This window comes from Vipera berus (assembly GCF_964194415.1).
Source record: "Vipera berus genome assembly, chromosome: 2".
NCBI lineage: Eukaryota > Metazoa > Chordata > Lepidosauria > Squamata > Viperidae > Vipera > Vipera berus.
In genome coordinates this window covers 262,889,372-262,908,818 of record NC_138203.1, presented here as the reverse complement: position 1 = coordinate 262,908,818, position 19,447 = coordinate 262,889,372, and the positions used below count along the sequence as shown (strand labels likewise).

At 42.7% G+C, this 19,447-nt stretch overlaps 1 protein-coding gene across 1 annotated transcript in view; it reads left to right on the top strand.

The window, feature by feature from the left end:
- The window catches only part of LAMB2 (laminin subunit beta 2), a 68,840-nt gene that overhangs the window by 6,874 nt on the left and 42,519 nt on the right, over positions 1-19,447 (top strand). The window contains exons 2-9 of the mRNA XM_081320484.1: positions 1,043-1,212; positions 2,378-2,513; positions 5,951-6,024; positions 7,368-7,556; positions 8,024-8,087; positions 9,268-9,470; positions 16,114-16,234; positions 17,362-17,550. Coding sequence (XP_081176610.1) covers positions 1,043-1,212; positions 2,378-2,513; positions 5,951-6,024; positions 7,368-7,556; positions 8,024-8,087; positions 9,268-9,470; positions 16,114-16,234; positions 17,362-17,550 — 1,146 coding nt within the window. The remainder of the gene's footprint in view (positions 1-1,042; positions 1,213-2,377; positions 2,514-5,950; positions 6,025-7,367; positions 7,557-8,023; positions 8,088-9,267; positions 9,471-16,113; positions 16,235-17,361; positions 17,551-19,447) is intronic.

The following is a 19,447-nucleotide window of genomic DNA, read 5'->3' as shown; positions in this document are numbered from 1 at the left end:
ACAACCACAATTTCTGATAAAGAGTCAGAGGACAAAGTTTTGATAGATAGTTCAACATCACACCAACATCATTAACATTTAGAGATTTTCCCCTAAATATATTTACATACATTACTACACTATTCTAAAATAATAGCAAACAATCACATTTCATATGAGTCAATGAACCTACAAGTTCCTTTCATAGGCGTAATGATGTCCAAAATTTCAAATACATTCTTTGGGGAGTCAAGTACACCCTAAAACATTTTTGATTAATTAACTTTTATCTTCATATCTCAGATTTCTTTTTTGATGGTTACTAAACAGATATCTTGCCCTGATCCTAATATTTTCCTCTTGAATAATTATGCAGTACACAAAGTTTATTTTCCAATAATTTTTCAGGTGGAAAACTACTGTTTTGCTCTATCAGGGGTAGGCAACCTTGGCTCTTTTATGACTTGTGGACTTCAACTCCCAGAATTCCTGAGCCAGCCATGCTGAGGGGAAAGGGAGAGGTTTCCAAGCGGAGCCATGCTGGCTCAGGAATTCTGGGAGTTGAAGTCCATGAGTCATAAAAGCCAAAGTTGCCTACTCTTGTTCTAGACAGTACAATGGCAGAAAACACTTACCCAACACGTTGTTTATGAGAATACTAAGCTGACATTTCAGATCTGCTAGGCTAAAGTTGGACTCAGGGTGCCCAGCGCATGATTGGCATTGAAATTCTTATCCTGGGTGGCTGTCAGCAATCCTTCCAGCTGGGTCAGTGTTTCTGTTATATCAGCTATCTCCTGCCTGATCAGAACAATAGGGAGATGTGAAATACCTTCCCCAAACTTGTTAATCCAATGTGATGCGACCATTTTAGAGGCTGCTTTAAGATGTGCAGACTTCAAATCCCAGAATTCCCTGGCTGGGCAATTCTGGGATTTGAAGTCCACACATCTTAACCTAGATTTTGCTTTGAACAAATCCAAATACTGCTAATCTCATTCGCTGCTTGTAATTTGGCTCTTGATGATTCAGTACTTCTTAAGGCCCTATCCTGTCTCCACAGTGCTGGGAGGAGTGCTGTGCCAGGAACCTGAACATGCCCATGGCTGTTCCCATGGCAGCTGCCACCCAGCCACTGGAGATCTGCTGGTAGGCAGGGCTGATCGCCTCTCTGTCACTTCTACCTGTGGCCTGCGTCACCCACAGCCTTACTGCATTGTCAGTCATTTGCAGGTGAGTATTGGATGACAAAAATAGGTAAGAACAACAACAGCAACAATAATAATGTGTGCCTTTGAGTCATTGTTGACTTCAGGCAATTGGACAAGTCCCTGCAGTTTTCATGACAACATTTCAGAAGTGGTTTGCCATTGTTTCCTTCCTCGGGCTGTGAGAGAGTGACTGGCCCAGAATCACTCAGCTGGCTTGGTGCCTCAGGAAAAACTAGAACTTATGATCTCCTGGTTTCTGGCTAATAATATTTAACTCTCACCCACCCTATTATAGTATTTATTAACAACTGACTATTATTTATCATAAAGGTAGGATAAAAAGAATCTAAAAACCCCTTTCTGGCTCATGAATGGGATACCCAAGTCAGGATCTGACCTACATTATTTCTAAAAATCAGAAATAGAAACAAATTGCTCCCCCCAATTCAAGATGTCAAATATGGTGACATAACATTAAATCGTGGAGATGCTATTTCTTGACAGTTTTCAAAGGTATGCAAGCCTTCAGAGAGTTGAGAGTATTCTTAAAAACTACTCCAATGGCGGACTCCTACATGAGCACTATGTCTCTTTTAGTTATAAGACAACTGGATCACAGCCCTTTTCACTGTACAGGCAGTCCTCAACTTATAACCGGTCAAAGCACGATGAACCTCCAAAAGGTACTGATGATCCAGTTCCAATAGCCAACCCCCTCTTGGTCAGATGACCAGGCACTTGGCCCTCAGCCCACATTTAAAGCTGCTTGCCGTGTCCCATGGTCATGTGACCACTATGGATTCACTTAACGACCATATGCTGTTGCTCTTTGACTGTAGCATTTTCTTAACCATCACCACAACGAAAGGTTGTAAAATCAGATCAGTCACCTGATGATCCACTTTATGACCATCATGACCTACAGCCCTCCATTATAGTCATAAATTGAGGACTACCTCTATGTGGTTGTGGCAAAAAGATAAAAAAAATAAAAGGGGTTGAAGCAGTAATTGGTCTTCTGTTCACTAGAAATTCTGCCTTGCAGGGCTCAGAGCTAATTTTTTGCGGGACAAAAGTTAAGAGCTGTCTATATGTGATAAAAATCAAGTTTCCTTTCATATCAAATTCTCCCCCGAAACCCTTTTTACGGGGAGAACAGCCTATACGTGGCTCCATCTCTTTAACAGGATGAGAAAAAGTGTTTTGTGTGCGACTCACGTCGACCTTATGATCCTGTGTCCAACCGTAACAGTCATCGCATTGAGAATGTCATCACTGCCTTTGCCCGCTATCGGAAGAAGACCTGGTGGCAGTCAGAAAATGGTAAGAGATGGAAATCTCCATACATAAATGCCAGGATGACAAGTTTTTGAGGAGCTGTACAGGCAAACATCAGTGCAAATTAGTTGCCCGATCTTTAAGTTGTCAGCACTGATGATGTTACCTAGTTTGTAATGAAACGTCTGCAAGAAAACAACCAAACTCAGAGAATGCCAGGGACCCCTCATGGGGAGTTGGGCTATAAAGATGTTTGATCTAGCATCTGCTGGGAAGGGTGTGTTTTTTGAATTGTTGTTGCCATGTTTTCCCCAAAATAAGACTGGGTCTTATATTATTTTTTGCTTTAAAAGATGCATTAGGGCTTATTTTCCAGTCAGGCCTTATTTTCGGGGAAATATGGTACTAAATGCGTCTGCCTGGCTGACGATCTTAACTGGGCCTTATTTGGGGAGTGGGGCTTATATTATGAGCGTCCTGAAAAATCAGGCTAGGGCTTATTTTCAGGGAAACACAGTAAATAACTAACTAAAGCTATCTTCACCATAACTGTTCTCCAGTTATCTTAACCACCCAGAGATACAAGTGATGCCATGTGATCATCTGCCCCCCTCTCCCCCCCATTAAATGTCATCAATGAGGTTGGATAATTGCAGAATAATCTATTTATTAGACTTTAGATTTATTACGCTATAAGATTTATTGCTGAATACAGGTAATCCTCATCTTACGACCCATTGCTTAGCAACTGTTTGAATTTCCAACAGACTTACCTGGGGATTATTTAAGACTTGGAATTGAAATTCCAATGGTTGGGGGCCCCCGGTGGTCACATGATGCTTAGCAACCAGGCTGCATTTATGGATACTTGCAGCATCCATAGTCACATGATTGTGTTTTATGATGGCTTTGCCAAAACCTGGCATTTATTTCTTTATAACTGTAACAAGCCTTTGGTTCACTTAACGACCACTGATTCGCTTAACAACAGAGGCGATTCGTTTAACAAGCACCGCAAAAAGATTGTAAAATCATCATGAGTTATGACCCTCATGAATGATGACGGTGACGGGCAGGCTCTATTTATTACGCTTGTAACTTGAAGCCTATCTATACTACAATATTTTGGCAGTTTGCAATAAACCTATGAAATGAAAACTACGACAATCAAAGATTAAAATTGTGAGTAAGTCAAAAGCTTTCCAAGAAAGGTACGTCGAGGCCTTTTAAAAGATAACAAGGAAAACATCAGAAAGTCCTCTAAGGCAGAGGTCCCCAACCTTTTGGGCACCAGGGACCGGTTCCATGGAGAAAGTTTTTCCCACGGACCGGAGAGTGCCTGCATCCCACAGATGGTGTTATGTATGCAGGCACCTGCATAGCAACAGCCACCAGGGGGCGTTGGCCTGAACAGTTTTGGCAGAAAACCCAGTTTCGGCGGGAAACCTAGGGCCAACCCCATTGGCTGTCTGCTTACCTGGCTAGGTATTTAAGGAGGCCAGGTAAGCCTCATTCCCCAGTACGCTACCCCCCCAATAAAGAGCTGAACACGTACTCCGGCTGGCGTCTCTTCCTTGCGTCGGACCCACTACATTGCAGATGGGGCTTTGCTTGTTTGTGCGGACCGGTTGCTGGCATGCCGCGGCCTGGTACTGGTCCACGGCCCGTGGATTGGGGACCCCTGCTCTAAGGCTACTCAACCTCTAGTGGCCAAGTCACCCTTCAGATGTTTTACCGTAGCGCTTGATCCTCTGTGAAGGAGGGGTGAAGCTGATGGGAGCTGGATTGCCTGATGCCTTATGTACCATCTCAAGGGTGTTATAAGCTGTCCACCAGCAGGACTCTTAGATACGCATAGCCACTTTCTTCCTTGCTGCGCTACTCCATGTTTCTCTGCAGCAAGCCAGCCTCACAGTCGGTTCGGCCTGCCCTGGATCTGCGTGTTCTTTGTTCAGAGAACATGTCACCTCCGAGGCAGAGCTGGAGAGAGGGCTTCCCCAGAGTCCTGTTGCTTTCTTTTTACTCCCACGCAGGGGAAATGCTGAATCATGTACAACCAAGTCCCTTCTTCCTCTGTTTTTGCCAGGTGGGGGTGGAGGCTCCTACAGGAAGAGCCAGCTATGCAGAGAGGAACTCAGTACCAGCAACTGACCTCTGGCAGCTAGAGTGTCTCTCTCTGGATCCAAAAACACCCACACAGTTTAGAGCTCGAGTCTCCTTAACCAGGTCTCCTGTTGATTCCACAAAGTTCTCAGGTGCTACTTCTGCCTGGATTCATCTGGAGTTGCTCTTATGCTTTGTTCCAGATGGGAGAAGGGTGGACAGGATAAATCATTTTTCCCATTCTCAGCTTTAAAAAAAACAAACAAACAAACATCAGAGAGAGGCAACTGGCAGCCAGAAAAGCAATCAATCAAAAGAATAGTTTGCTTAGAATATTAACACCAGAGCAATATTTTATCTGCCCAACACAGTGGTGGGGTTTTTGTTTTTTTGTTTTTTGTTTGTTTTTGCAAAAAGGGTTTTTATATGTTCTTTAAAAGGAGTAAGAGCAGATTATTTGGATCAGGGGAACCATTTAAGAAGGAAAAATTGCACGGTTCTAGGGGAGGGAAGCTGACCTAGCGTTTTGTTCCTTTGCAAAAAACATTGTGAATATATGTATAACAGTAATTTAAGATGCCCTGTGCTTACTGTTTTATTTTTGAACCACACCTCCCAGGAAGCTAGTAAACTCAGTTATCAAAAGGCATACATAAAATAACCCAATATATTACCAACACAATAGTACTATCTGGAATTACATTCTTGGGTGATGAATGGTGAAATTTGGGTTCATTTCTTTATAGCTCAACTCTGTCTTACCTAATGGTAAAATCTTACTAGAGTGCCTAAATTCAGGAACTCTTTCCTACCATTTGTATGGTTTACAAGATAGTAAGTGGTGGTGGAGAAGTTTTGTTAAAAGAGGTCTGCCTTCCTTGTCAGCTGTTGGTGCTGGGATTTTGGAGCTAAGGTATCCCTGCACGTTGTACACACAGAAGGGGAAGGGGGTTTACTATGGTTCTTAGATACCCAACAACAGTGTTTCTCAACCTTAGCAACTTTAAGATATGTGGATTTCAACTCCCAGAATTCCCCAGCTAGCCATGCTGGCTGGGGAATTCTGGGAGTTGAAGTCCACATATCTTAAAGTTGTCAAGGTTGAAAAATACTGTCCAATGTAGTTTGGATGGGAAGAAGAGCAATAGTGGGCCATCTGTCATTCAGGAAAGTGAGTCATCACTGTTATTGATTTTCTATAATGAGAATCCCAAAACGTTTCGGAGGAGTCTTAGATTCCCTTCCAAAAGAGCCGCCTAGACTTGCTTCAAACAGCAAGATGGGGGGTATATAAATTTAATAAATAAATAAAATTAGGTCAAAAGCAATTGCCCTAATATTTTTCTGGGGTCCACCCTGCCTCCCATCTATTTCTCTAGGAGTGGAGGAAGTCAGTATCCGCCTGGACTTGGAGTCCGAATTCCACTTCACGCACTTAATCATGACTTTTAAGGTAAGTTCCATTTGACGATAGATGGCTCCTTCTCCAGGAGAGAATTCCCAAAATGCCTTCTTCGTGAAGAGGCATGAATGAGTTTATCTTTGGGGAGCCTTTGTAGCCTTATACAGTTCTTTACAAGGAGGTGGGGGCTTTATTTAAAGTACAGAATAAATGCACATTTCCATGGCAGTTTTCCTGTCTGCATATCTAAAGGCAACACATTTGTATGCAATTTCCTATAAGACAGAAATTCCATTGTATACAATGGCACAAATGATTCTTCTTGTGAAATGTGGGAAAATAGCCTTATAAAACTACTTTGTAAAATGCCAAATTAAATCTGTTTCATCTATTATGTTGGCATATGTAGGTATAGCCAGGGCTTTTTTTGTCATAGAACATCCGGAACAGTTCTGGCACCTTTTTTGGATGGAATCTTGTAGGGTAGGCAAGGCATGACATGTGTGAGTTCTAGCACCTTTTTTTTTTACAAAAAAGCACTTGGGTATAGCACTTAATTTGATGGGTTATTGAGGGGAAGACGTGTACAGTACACTAAACATGGTTTTGTTAAATTCCCTTCCCTAAAACAAAACCCCTTCCAGTATTGCAGCATAGCATAGCGCTGTTCAGTACACTTTATCCATTAAACATGGTGCTTGTAAATTGAAGTTTTCTTAAATCAAGGGTTGATTGTATCCTTGATAGTGTACCCATAACATACAAATCTAGGACCATGTGGAGGAATATAGAGATAATCTTGGAGAAAATAGGTGACAACTATTCATAAAACTTAGCCCAGGAAAACAGAAAGTGTGAGAAAGAAACTCAAGATTGCCTCTCCTTGATTTTCTTTGGTTTAAAGAGGAAAAGGTTGTATGATTCTATTATGGAAGTCTGATGATATTTTTCTCTTCCCTCCTTAAACCAAATCAAAACTATTGATAGCCTGTATCCATAAAGTAAAACTCCAGAATTTTGTGATGTCTGTTTCTTGAAGGGCTGATAGATATTTACACAAAATATAAGAGCATAGGGTCTGGGTCACCCATATTTATTTATCATTATCGCATCTCTATTTTATTTTATTTATTTATACACTGCCTCAGTCGATTTTAATTCCAGCCAAGATATAACATGGACATTTAATGATGATGATGATAATGATCATGATGATACTGCTACTATTAATAATAATAATACCGTAGTTTTAAATGCAGACAAAAATAGAATTATAATAAGAACTAAAAACTGAGCAACACTTCAGATGATAACCTGAAGACACACAAAGTGATTCTTGTAGATCTCCAGTCCAGTTTGGTGTAATTTGTTGAGTTGCCATTTCTACCCTGCAGACCTTCCGACCTGCAGCTATGCTGCTGGAGCGCTCAGCGGACTTTGGGCGCACCTGGCAGGTGTACCGCTACTTTGCCTATGACTGTGCAGCATTGTTCCCCACTGCTTCCCCGGGACCCATGAAACGCGTGGATGACGTTATCTGTGAGTCGCGGTACTCCGAAATTGAACCTTCTACAGAAGGGGAGGTGAGTGTGACTCCTGGCCTCAGGGCTGTAAAGTTGAGTATAGGATAGTCCTTGATTTACTAACCGGTTGCTTAGTGACCATTCAAAGTTACGACCAACCTGAAAAAGGGGATTTACAATCTGAACTGAAGTTCTGCAGTTGGACACTTTCTGCAGTCACATGATCAAGCTTTGCGCACTCAGCAACGTGGCTGCATTTACAGCCCTTTGCGGCATCCCGCCAAGACGTAATCACATTTTACGACAGTTTTGCTAAAAACCAGCACTTCCGGTTTTCAGCAAAACCTCGCCACAGTAAATCATCGGTTCACTTAACGATCGCCGCAAAAAAGGTTGTCAAATTGGGTATGTCAGAGATCAGCAGGCTCCATTATAGCCGTATGTTGAGGACTACCTCTACTCAAAGCTATTACACTCAGCCGGGGCTCTTTCCCTTCTCTGTGTTATGCCTTTCTTCTTCGTTCTAGGTCATCTACAGAGTGCTGGATCCAGCTATTCCAATCCATGACCCTTACAGTCCAAAAATTCAGAGTGAGCCTTTTTTTTTTTTATTCTGGGCTGAAAAGAATAAAGCAGTATTTCCCAACCCTTAGCGACTTTAAGATATGTGGACTTCAACTCCCAGAATTCCCCAGCCAGCATTCTGGCTGAGGAATTCTAGGAGTTGAAGTCCAGATGCCTTAAAGTGCCACAGTTGAGAAACAGCGGAGTAGAGCATTGGTTTGAGGTGTAGAAAAGATTTAATATATTACGCCTCCTTTTGAGATTTTCAGCCATGTCCAAAATATTGCAAATTCTTTCCTGTCCCAGATTTATTTTGGGGAAAAGCCCAAATTGCTGGGTTAGCATGTTTTGGGAGGTGGGGGGGGGGAATGCAATGCTTCAGGGAACATTGGAGCATTCCAGGAATGGACCACGCCATTTTACACGTAACTAAGTAGAGCTTTTGGTGGCATCCAGATGTGTTGAGACTACCATAGCTTCTAAAATTCTCAGACGCCATGGCAGTGGGGATAAGAGTGCATATTTGAAAGTCATCTCTTTGGAGAAGGCCATTTCTTTTATTCTCAGTTGTTAAATTTCAGCTTGTTGACAAGAATGGTTTCCAAAGGCAGGCAGTTCCATATCCAGAATATTCCACTGGTGTATTTTAAGCAGACACTGCACAGCCATTTATCACGGGCGAAGGAGTATCCAGGGGATTTCTTGCATTGGCAAGGAAATGACTTTTCCAACTTGTCCAGTTCTTTTCCAACTCGATGATTCTTCTGAAAAATATATACTCCCCACTAGACCCACAATGCTGTGTAAACATGCTATCACCACAAGAATCTCTTCCCAAAGAGAAGATATCCTAGACCAGCGTATGCGGCACACAGACGCAGGCACATGCAGATATAAAGAGGGAGAGATTTATTTAGCTAACTGATTGCAATGCAGCCTGCAGCTGGCCTTGTCTTTTGCCCTATTTCAGGCTAGTTAATTTTGGCCCTCGATGTATTTTTTGCTCTAGCAATTGCACTTTTGGCTCCAAGGATCTGTCTGGGCATTTGGTATTCCTTGCCTTCCCTCCTCCCTAGTGCAGTGCAGATATTTATGACTCCAGCTGATGCTTTGTAGAAGCCAGCCAATCTAAAATGGCCAAGCTTGCTTGCTTGCTTTCTCACCACGATCTTATGATCTTCTTGCATCTCATGATTTCAATGCCCAGATCTCCTGAAAGTCACCAACCTGAGGATGAACCTGACTAAATTGCACACGCTGGGAGACAACCTCTTGGATTCCCGCCGGGAAATCAAGGAGAAATACTACTATGCGGTGTATGAGATGGTGCTGCGGGGCAACTGCTTCTGCTATGGGCACGCCTCGGAGTGTGCCCCGCTCACTGGCAATCCTGCTGCTGTGGAAAGCATGGTAAGGCTTCCTGATAACGACAATAAAAAGATGGTGAGGCCCTAGAACAGGGTCTTCCAGCTTGGCCCTTTATGACTTGTGGACTTCAACTCCCAGAATTCCTCAGACAGGCACGTGGCCCTTTATGACTTGTGGACTTCAACTCCCAGAATTCCTCAGACAGGCATGTGGTCCTTTATGACTTGTGGACTTCAACTCCCAGAATTCCTCAGACAGGCACGTGGCCCTTTATGACTTGTGGACTTCAACTCCTAGCTGAGGAATTCTGGGAGTTGAAGTCCACAAGTCATAAAAGGGCGAAGTTGGAAGACCCCTGCTCTAGAAAGTGTGCAGAGAGCAGCAACAAAGGGCCCTGGAGGCTAAGTTGTATGATGAACAGCTAAGAGAACAAAGTATGTTTAGCCTAATGAAAAGAAGGCTCAGGGGAGACACGACAGCATCTGCCAATACAGGCAAGTCCTTGACTTACAACAGTTTGCTTAGTAACCATTCAAAGTTACAATGGCACTGAAACACTGACTTAATGACTACTTTTCATACTTTTCAGACCGCTGCAGCATCCCCATGGTCATGTGATTTAAATTCAGACGCTTGGCAGCTGACTAACATTTATGACGGTTGCAGTGTCCCAGGGTCACGTGATCCCCTTTTGCAACCTTCTGCCGAGTAGTGGGGAAATCCAGATTCATTTAACAACCGTCTTACTGATTTAACAACTGTGGTGGTTCCAATGGGGTAAAACTCACTTAACAAATTTCTCACTTAGCAACATAAATTTTGGGCTCAGTTGTGGCCCTACGTTGAAGAGCTGTCACAGAGAAGAGGGTATCAATTTATTCTCCACGGCACCTGAGGGCAGGACCAGAAGCAGTGGGTGGAAGGGTGCCAGAAGGCGATCCAGCCTGGGAATAAGGAATTTCCTGTCAGTGAGAACAATTGGTCAATGGAGCAACTTGCCTCCTGGAGCTGTAAGTGCTCCATTGCTGGAGGTTTTCAAGAAAAGACTGGCCAACCATTTGTCCAAGATAGTGTAAGGCAGGCATGTCACGTGACGTCGTGCGACGTATCGGAACTTTTTCCCATTGCCGAAAATGGGATGGGCGCAGTTTCTCTGTGACGCTCCAGCCTGCGGGCCGGCAGTTTGACACCCCTGGTGTAAGGACTCCTGCCTTGGGCAGGCATTGGACTAGAACAGGGGTCTGCAACCTTGACAACTTTAAGACTTGTGGACTTCAGCTCCCAGAATTCCTCAGCCAGCTATGCCCAGCAGTTGGATTCGGAACCATGTAGTTTGGTTAAGAGTTTTCCAAATGAGCCAAGTAGATCTCTTGATCTCTTGAAGGACTACACACCCATGCTTCTACAATCTACATTATGGTGAGCCAAAATGTAACCCACAGGCCATATGTGTCACCATCTTTTTTTTTTTCCTCTGAAAAAAGGCTCCTTTCCATATCAGGCATTCAGTAATATGATATTTGGCCCTTTTTAACAATAATAGCAACAACAAAACTCCATAAGAAGTATGAAGCATCTTTCCACGGTTACTGTGCAAGTAGTTCTCGACTTACAAGCACAATTGGGATCAAAACCTCCACTGCTAAGTGATGCAGTCATTAAATGAATTGCACCCAATTTTATGACCTTTTGGCCATATATTTAAGTGAATCTGACTTCCCCCATTGACTTTGTGTGTCAAAAGCCAACTGGGAAGATCACAAATGACAATCGTATGACCTTAGCACAGGCATGTCAAACTCCCGGCCCACAGGCTGGATGCCTCATGCTGAAACTGCACCCACCCCATTGCCGGCAATGGGGAAAAAGTCATGATATGTCACGCGATGTCACGTGATGTCACGAGTTTGACATGCCTGCCTTAGCACCTGGACTTATATACCACTTCACAGTGCTTTATAGCCCTCTCTAAGCAGCATATTTGCCCCCCAACAGTCTGGGTTCTCATTTTACCGACCTTGGAAGGATGGAAGGCTGAGTCAACTTTGAGCTGGTGAGAATCGAACTGCCGGTAGGCAGCAGAATTAGCCTGCAGTACTGCCTTCTAACCATTCTAACCAATGTGCCACCACCTTGGGACTACAACTGTTGTAAATACAACTTTGCCAAGTGTCTGAATTTTGATCATGAGGCCGTGGGGACACTGTGACTGTATAATTGTGAGGACCTGTTGTAAGTCATTTTTTTAACCACTGACACAACTGAACAATCATTAAATGAATGGTTGTAAGTCAAGGACTACCTGTAGCTATCTCACTTCAAATCCTATTCCTCTTCCCCAAACGGAAAAAATGACTCAAAACGTCATCCTCTCCCCTTTGAGCCGCCATCAGTATAAATGTGAGGCCAGTAAAACTATTATTTTAAAAGTAAAATATAGTTCCTCGTAGAATAGTGCTGCCTGCTCCAGTCTACTTATTGCTGAATCAGTAGGATTTGCAGTTCATGTACACTTTCTGGACTTTTGTGATGGAAGAAAAGCAAGAGATAAATAAATTAACCAGGCTGAAAGAAATACCCAGATTTGGTTACTTCTGTGCTTTGGCTGCAAAATGTATGGACTTTTCCTTCCAAACCAGAGGACTGTTCTCTCTTGTCTTTTGTTACCTTAAGGACCATCATCATTCTTTTTTTTTTATTAAAAAGTTTTAACATACATTTTATCTTTAACAGTCCCCCCTCCCCCTCCCATACCCATCCCTCCCTACCCCTCCCCCCCGACTTCCCAGAGCTAAGTACAGGGTATAAAAACAAAAGAAAACACTCATAATCATCCAAATGCTAACAACCATAAACTCTAAAATCTATCACTCTCTAGCTCATATAGGATAACTACAAACACTATTACTATTAAATATATAAAAAAAAGAAAAAAGAAAAGAAAGGAAGACTTATTCAAATGCTACATGAAACTTTTTAGTCCCATATTTGTTCTGGATATACTCAATCCATTTTCTCCACTCCATAATGTAACGTTCTTGCGAATGATCTTTCAAATAAGCCGAAATCTTTGCCATCTCTGCCAGGTCAGAAACCTTTAAAGTCCATTCTTCTATAGTCGGCAGTTCCTCCTTCTTCCAATATTGACCTATTAAGAGTCTTGCTGCCGTAGTTAAATTCAACATCAACTTAGTGTCCACAACCGCAGCATCTGTAATTATACCTAACAAAAAAAATTGCGGGCAAAACTTTATCCTTTGCGCATGTTCCACCAAATTTTTATCCAAAAGGCCTTAACCTTTTTACAAGTCCACCATATGTGAAAATATGTTGCATCTTCATCGCCACACCTCCAGCATTTTGGCTGATAATTCGGGTACATACTTGCAAGCTTTTTAGGATCTAGATGCCATCTATAAAACATTTTATAAAAGTTCTCTCTTAAGTTTTGAGCTTGTGTAAATTTTACGTTCCTCACCCAGATCTTTTCCCACGTATCCATTGTAATAACTTCTTGAATATTTTGGGCCCATTTTATCATACAATCTTTAACAAGTTCTGTTTCTGAGTCAATTTCTATCAATGCAAGATATATCCGTTTGATATGTGCTGGACCCTGCTTTCTAATTTGCTTTATCAGATTTTCATCAGTCATTGTAAAACCAATTTTCTGATCTTCTTTCCACCTGGCCCATAGCTGAATATATTGAAACCAAGTTTGAACAATCTTCTCATCTCGCAAGAGACTGTACGGTTTCATACACCAGACATTTCTTTCCAAACTTAAAATCTCCTTATACGTAGTCACATCATGTTTGAAACCAACATTTATATTTTCTATTACGTGTTTTGGGATTGCCCACAATGGTATCTTACAACCTAACTTATGTCTGTATTTCTTCCAAACTCTCAACAATGCTTGTCTTAAAATATGCGCTTTAAACACATTATCTACCTTTTTATCATACAACAAATATGCATGCCAGCCAAACAACAAGTCATGGCCCTCAAGATTTAATAATCTCTCTTGTGTCAAATTAATCCAATCACTTATTCCTGCTAACGCAGCAGCTTCATAATATAATTTAAGATTGGGCATTTTAAGACCACCTCTTTCACGAGTATCCTGCATAATCTTAAGTTTAACTCGTGGCTTTTTCCCTGCCCAAACAAATTTATTGATACCTCGCTGCCATTCCTCCAGATTAGAATCTTTCTTAAGAACCGGTATCATTTGAAATAAGAATAAAAATTTAGGCAGGACATTCATTTTCACTGCTGCGATTCGCCCCAACAAAGACAATTGCAATTTTTCCCAGCTCTCCATTTCTTTTTGGATTTTTCCCCACAATCTTTCATAGTTATTTTTATATAACTTTGTATTAGAGGGTGACAAAAACACCCCCAAATATTTGACCCTTTTAACAATCTCAAATCCAGTTAGTCCTTCTAAAAGAGCCCTTTGCGATACTGTCATATTTTTGGCCAAAATTTTAGTTTTTTGTGCATTAACTTTAAATCCAGAAACCTTCCCATATTGCATTATTATCTCCATCAGGTCCACAACAGAGTTCTCCGGCTGGGTCACTGTAACAACCAGATCATCTGCGAACGCTCTCAATCTATAATCCTGATCTCTAATTTGTATCCCCTTAATTCTTTCCGAACTCCGTATTTTTACCAATAATATCTCCAATGTTAACACAAATAACAAAGGCGATAACGGACACCCTTGCCTTGTGCCCTTCTCAATATTACAAGCTTCAGTCAAACTATTGTTAACTATTATTCGGGCAGTTTGTTTTTGATATAATGCCCTAATTGGTTGCAAAAATTTATCCCCAAAATTCATTTTATCTAAAACTTTCATCAAAAATTGCCAATTCAATTGATCAAAAGCTTTTTCCGCATCTAAAAAAATTAGCACCGCAGCAATCTGGTTGTTCCTTTCCAAAAACTCTAACACATCAACTATATGCCTCACATTATTTTTCATTTGCCTACCACTGATAAACCCAGTTTGATCCCCATGAATCACCTGTTGCAGAACCCTCATCAGTCTATTAGCCAACACCTTAGCAAATATCTTATAATCTGTATTTAAAAGTGATATCGGTCTATAATTTTTTACTTGAGTAGCATCTTGATCTTCCTTCGGAATCAAAGAAATAAAAGCAGTTCTCCAAGACGGAGGCACCTTTCCCCCTCTCTGAATTATCTGAAACAGTTCCTTTAATGGCTTTATCAACTCCATTTGTAAATTTCTGTAATAAACCGCAGTCAAACCATCCGTACCTGGCGCTTTATCCACCTTCAATTCCTTAATTGCTATAAGAATTTCTTCTTCTGTTATTAATTGGTTAATCTCCTCTTTTTGTGCCTGCGTAAGAACCGGGATGCTAGCATTCTCCAAATATACATCAATATCCTTTTCATTAATCTTCTCCTTAGCATATAACTTAGAATAAAAGTCCAGAAAGGCTTCCTTAATGAGATCCTGTTGAAACACCACCTTTCCCTTATGTTCAATTTTATCTATATTAGAAGCCCTTTGCTTTTTCCTAAGTCTATAAGCTAGCCATCTACCTGTCTTATTAGCATTTCAAAAGGTATTATGCCTAGCAAACCGCAAATTGGTTGCCACTTGGTCAGCCATTAGTTTGTCAAATTGTCCTCTTAATAGCTTAATAACCTCCTTAGCCTTCACATCCAATGGGTTCGAGATCAAGGCCTTTTCTTTTTCCCTAATTTCATTCTCCAATTCTTTCCTTCTGGCTTCCAAAGTACGTCTGTGTTTGTTGTTCATATATATCAACACCCCTCTCATATAGGCCTTGCTAGCATCCCAAACCATGTCCATAGAAGTATCCTTATTCATATTAATTTCAAAAAAATCCTTCATCCGCTGTTTACATTCTTCCACATTTCTCTGATTTCTAAACAAGTTCTCATTTACGCGCCACGAGCGCCTATCTCTATTGTCCTTATTGAACTCTAACCAAACTGGACTATGGTCAGAAATAGCTCTTGCACAGATCTTTACCTTCTTAATCCTAGAAAAAAAGTCATTAGTCAGCAAAATAAAATCAATCCTGGAAAAAGATTGATGTCTATCAGAAAAAAAAGTATAATCCTTTTCATGCAGGTGAGTGTCACGCCAGATATCTCGCAGTTCCAGATCATCCTTCATTTCAAAAAAAGATTTAGGCAATCTGGCATGACTCGGAGAGCGCTTAAAAGAACCAGCCTTATCCATCTGTACATCCAAAACACCATTCCAATCCCCCATAAAAATAAACGATTTGTAATCCAATTGAGTGAGCTTTGTATGAAGTGAGCTAAAAAAATCAGCTTGCTGTTGATTAGGAGCATACAGTCCAACTAAAAGCGTTTTTTTTTTTGCCTTCTAGCAGCAAATCTATCATAACATATCTTCCATGCTTATCTGCTTCAATTAATTCCGCTGAAAAAGCGCTTTTAACATAAACAACCACTCCATTTTTCTTATTCATCGCAGAGGCAGGCAACAAATTGCGTGCCCATCATCATTCTTTTTTTAAAAGGCCTTGCACAGGATGCCACAAACTTAAAGAATAGACCTAGACCACATGGCCTGGTCTTTGCTCGTGGAGGGTCTCCTCTGCTACTGAGGTTTGTGTTGCCACCTTTCTTCATCTGCCAACAGGTTCACGGTCGCTGCGTCTGCAAGCACAACACCAAAGGGCTGAACTGTGAGCTATGCAATGACTTTTACCATGACTTGCCCTGGCGCCCAGCTGAGGGACGCCGGACAAATGCCTGCAAGAGTGAGTGTGAACACTGTAGTGCCTCTAAAGACAAATTGGGGAAGGTTGTGAGGTCAGAAATGGACTGTGTCCTCCCAAAACATTTATGTAGGGGACCTTAGAGGAGGGGTGTTGTTGATAAAGACACATACTCTACCAATTGTTATTATAAGACATTTACCACATAGAGCAGGGGTCCCCAACCCCCGGTGTGTGGACCAGTACCGGGCCGCAGCATGCCAGCAACCGGGCCGCACAAACAAGCAAAGCCCCATCTGCGAGATGCAGGCAGCACACAAAACCACACACCTTCTGGTCCATGGAAAAACCCCTCTCCACGGAACCGGTCCCTGGTGCCCAAAAGTTTGGGGACTTCTGACATAGAAGACTCCCTTCCCCTGAAGGATCTTGTAGCCTGAAGCCTTCCAGATGTCACTCCCAAAAATATGGTGAGCATTGCCTAGGGCAGGGGTAGCAACCTCGGCTCTTTCATGACTCATGGACTTCAACTCCCAGAATTCCTGACTCAATTCTGGGAGTTTAAGTCCATGAGTCATAAAAGAGCCAAGGTTGCCTACCCCTGCCCTAGGGTGAGGGATGCTTGGAGTATTTAAGTATAGCAACATCTGGAAGATCACAGATCTCTTCCTTATGGGCTTGGTAATGAGCACATGTTCATTAGAGAGCAGCAAAGCAACTTGTCAACTATTTAACATAGTATTTTACGCGCACAGAAAAACCTCTTTCAAGCAGGAACAGTGAATGGATTCTTACGTAGTAGAGGGACCCACAGATCCTAGTCAAACAGATCCCACAGGATTGTTGATGCACTGACACGCAAGGAAATAAATTATGGGTAGGAAACTCTTACGTGTGAAGGGGTCTGGAGATGGGCTATCTCGGGTTTTGGACAGGTCTCAGCAGCCATGCACTCTTGTGTGTGTAGACTGCCGGCTGGGGCCAGCTTGTGTTTCACCCAAAGGAAGCAAACAAAGATTACAGAAGCGCCTCTACCTCCTAACCAGGTGATACAGGGGGTGTATCTCTGTGCTCTCTCGGGTGCTATTTCCGATGTGGTTGAAGGGTGGGAAGCATCATTGGCTGGTGGACTCTAGAGTGAAGCACTTTTGCCTTCTTGCTCTCCTCAGAATGCAACTGCAACGAACACTCGCACCGGTGCCACTTTGACATGGCTGTGTACCTGGCCACGGGCAACGTCCACGGTGGGGTCTGTGATGAATGCCAGCACAACACCATGGGCCAGCACTGCCAGTTCTGCAAACCATTCTACTACAAGGATCCCACCAAGGATATTCGTGATCCTGGCATGTGCCGAGGTAAGGGGGTGGGGTGGGGGTTCAGCTACGGAGGGAAGAAAATGGACTCGGGATCTGAGAATCTGGAGGAAGAGAGGGATTCTCTTGAGGACCAGCCCCACTCCTCACCACTGGGAGAGTGGGAGGATGAGAATACAAGTAGTTCTCGACTTACAACAATTTGTTTAATGACCATACAAAGTTACACCATCATTGAAAAAAGTGACTTCTGACCATGTTTCACACTTTAACGACCGCTGAGGCAGTCCCACGGTCACGTGATCAGAATTGGGACACTTGGCAACTGGCATGTACTTACGACAGTTGCAATGTCTCGTGATCATCTTTTGAGACCTTCTGGCAAGCAAAGTCAATGGGGAAGCCAGATTCCCTTAACAGCCGCGTTGCTAACTTAACAACTGCAATGATTCGCTTCGGGGCTGTGTCAAGAAAGGTCATAAAATGGGTCAAAACCCATTTAACAGACGTCTTGCTTAGCAGGATAAATTTTGGGTAAGTCGAAGACTACCTGTATGTAGGCATCTGATCCCCTGCTGTTTATAGGTTCTGTCTGCCCTTTGAACCTCTGCTGAGAATTAAACCCTAAAGCTTTAAGAATCGCATGAAATATGTGACGGTGGCGGGGATGCGTGCAGCCATCAGAACCCTGGAACCAGATTGCACATAGCTTTTGGGAAGGTCCATTCTAACTTTGAACGCTTGGAAAGAGACTGGTCTTTAAGGGAGGACCACCTGTACTTAGCTGGAAAGTAGCTAAGGAGATATGCTAATTGTCCTCTTTTTATCCAGCCATCTCACTAGGGACAGCGTCTTCTGACTTCCCAGGCTGCAAGGAAGTCCCTAAGGAGGACATATAGGGAATTCCCTTTGTTATGTACTGGGCTCTTGTGATACACCACATGGGTTGCTGGAGCAGCTAACGGCTCTCCAGCAACCCAGACTAACTGTCTCCTGTCCTTCAATTGGCTAGCCCCAGGCGGCAATTGTTGGTTCAAACCTATTGGCTGCCGCCTAGGGGCTAGACTATATATTGCAGCTGGTTGCAGCCCTTGCTTCAGTACAGTTCCAGCAAGAAATAAAAGTATGAGTTATCCTGTACTCAGCCTCGCGTCGTCATTCCTGCACCCAAGAACCCACTATTTAACACCCTCCATAGAGGCTTTTTTTAGGAGCAGAACCTGGGTCACTGCCGAGAAAAATTCCTGATAAACTGTAGGAGAATTTCTCCTTCCATTGGAGAAAGTTAACCTATCCTCCTGCTTTGTTTCTCTCCCAAAATGGTGGAGTATTTTAAAAAGCCATTTCTACCCACCACTAACCACAGTGCTTCCATCCTGCCCTGGGGACGCAAATCAATGGGAAATTGTGCTTCGATTGCTCAGTGGCGTTTCTGAGGATTGAGAAATACCTTCGGCCTTCTTGGATGTGGCCTGGTACATTTGAACGAGACAAAAATATCCTCCTTGGGAATGGCTGGTTTGGTTTTCCACCTCAGATCCGCAATGTTCTGTACCAGCCTACTACTGGCCCTGCAGAAAAGGCAGGGACAACCCCTTTACAAAACGGCAAGAGGCTGGAACTAAGCCTGCCAAATTTATTGACATAAAACAGAGCAAACAGAGCAAACGGAAACACGAACCATGAAACAGGAGCTATTCAAACGGTTGCCTTCAGCAAACCAGCCCTCCCACACATTCCCCTTTTAAACAGTTCAAGGCGTGGCTTCTCTCTGCCTCCTTCCGAGGTGCCCCATTGCCTTCCTCTGTTTACTCCTGATTGACATAAAACAGAGCAAACAGAGCAAACGGAAACACGAACCATGAAACAGGAGCTATTCAAACGGTTGCCTTCAGCAAACCAGCCCTCCCACACATTCCCCTTTTAAACAGTTCAAGGC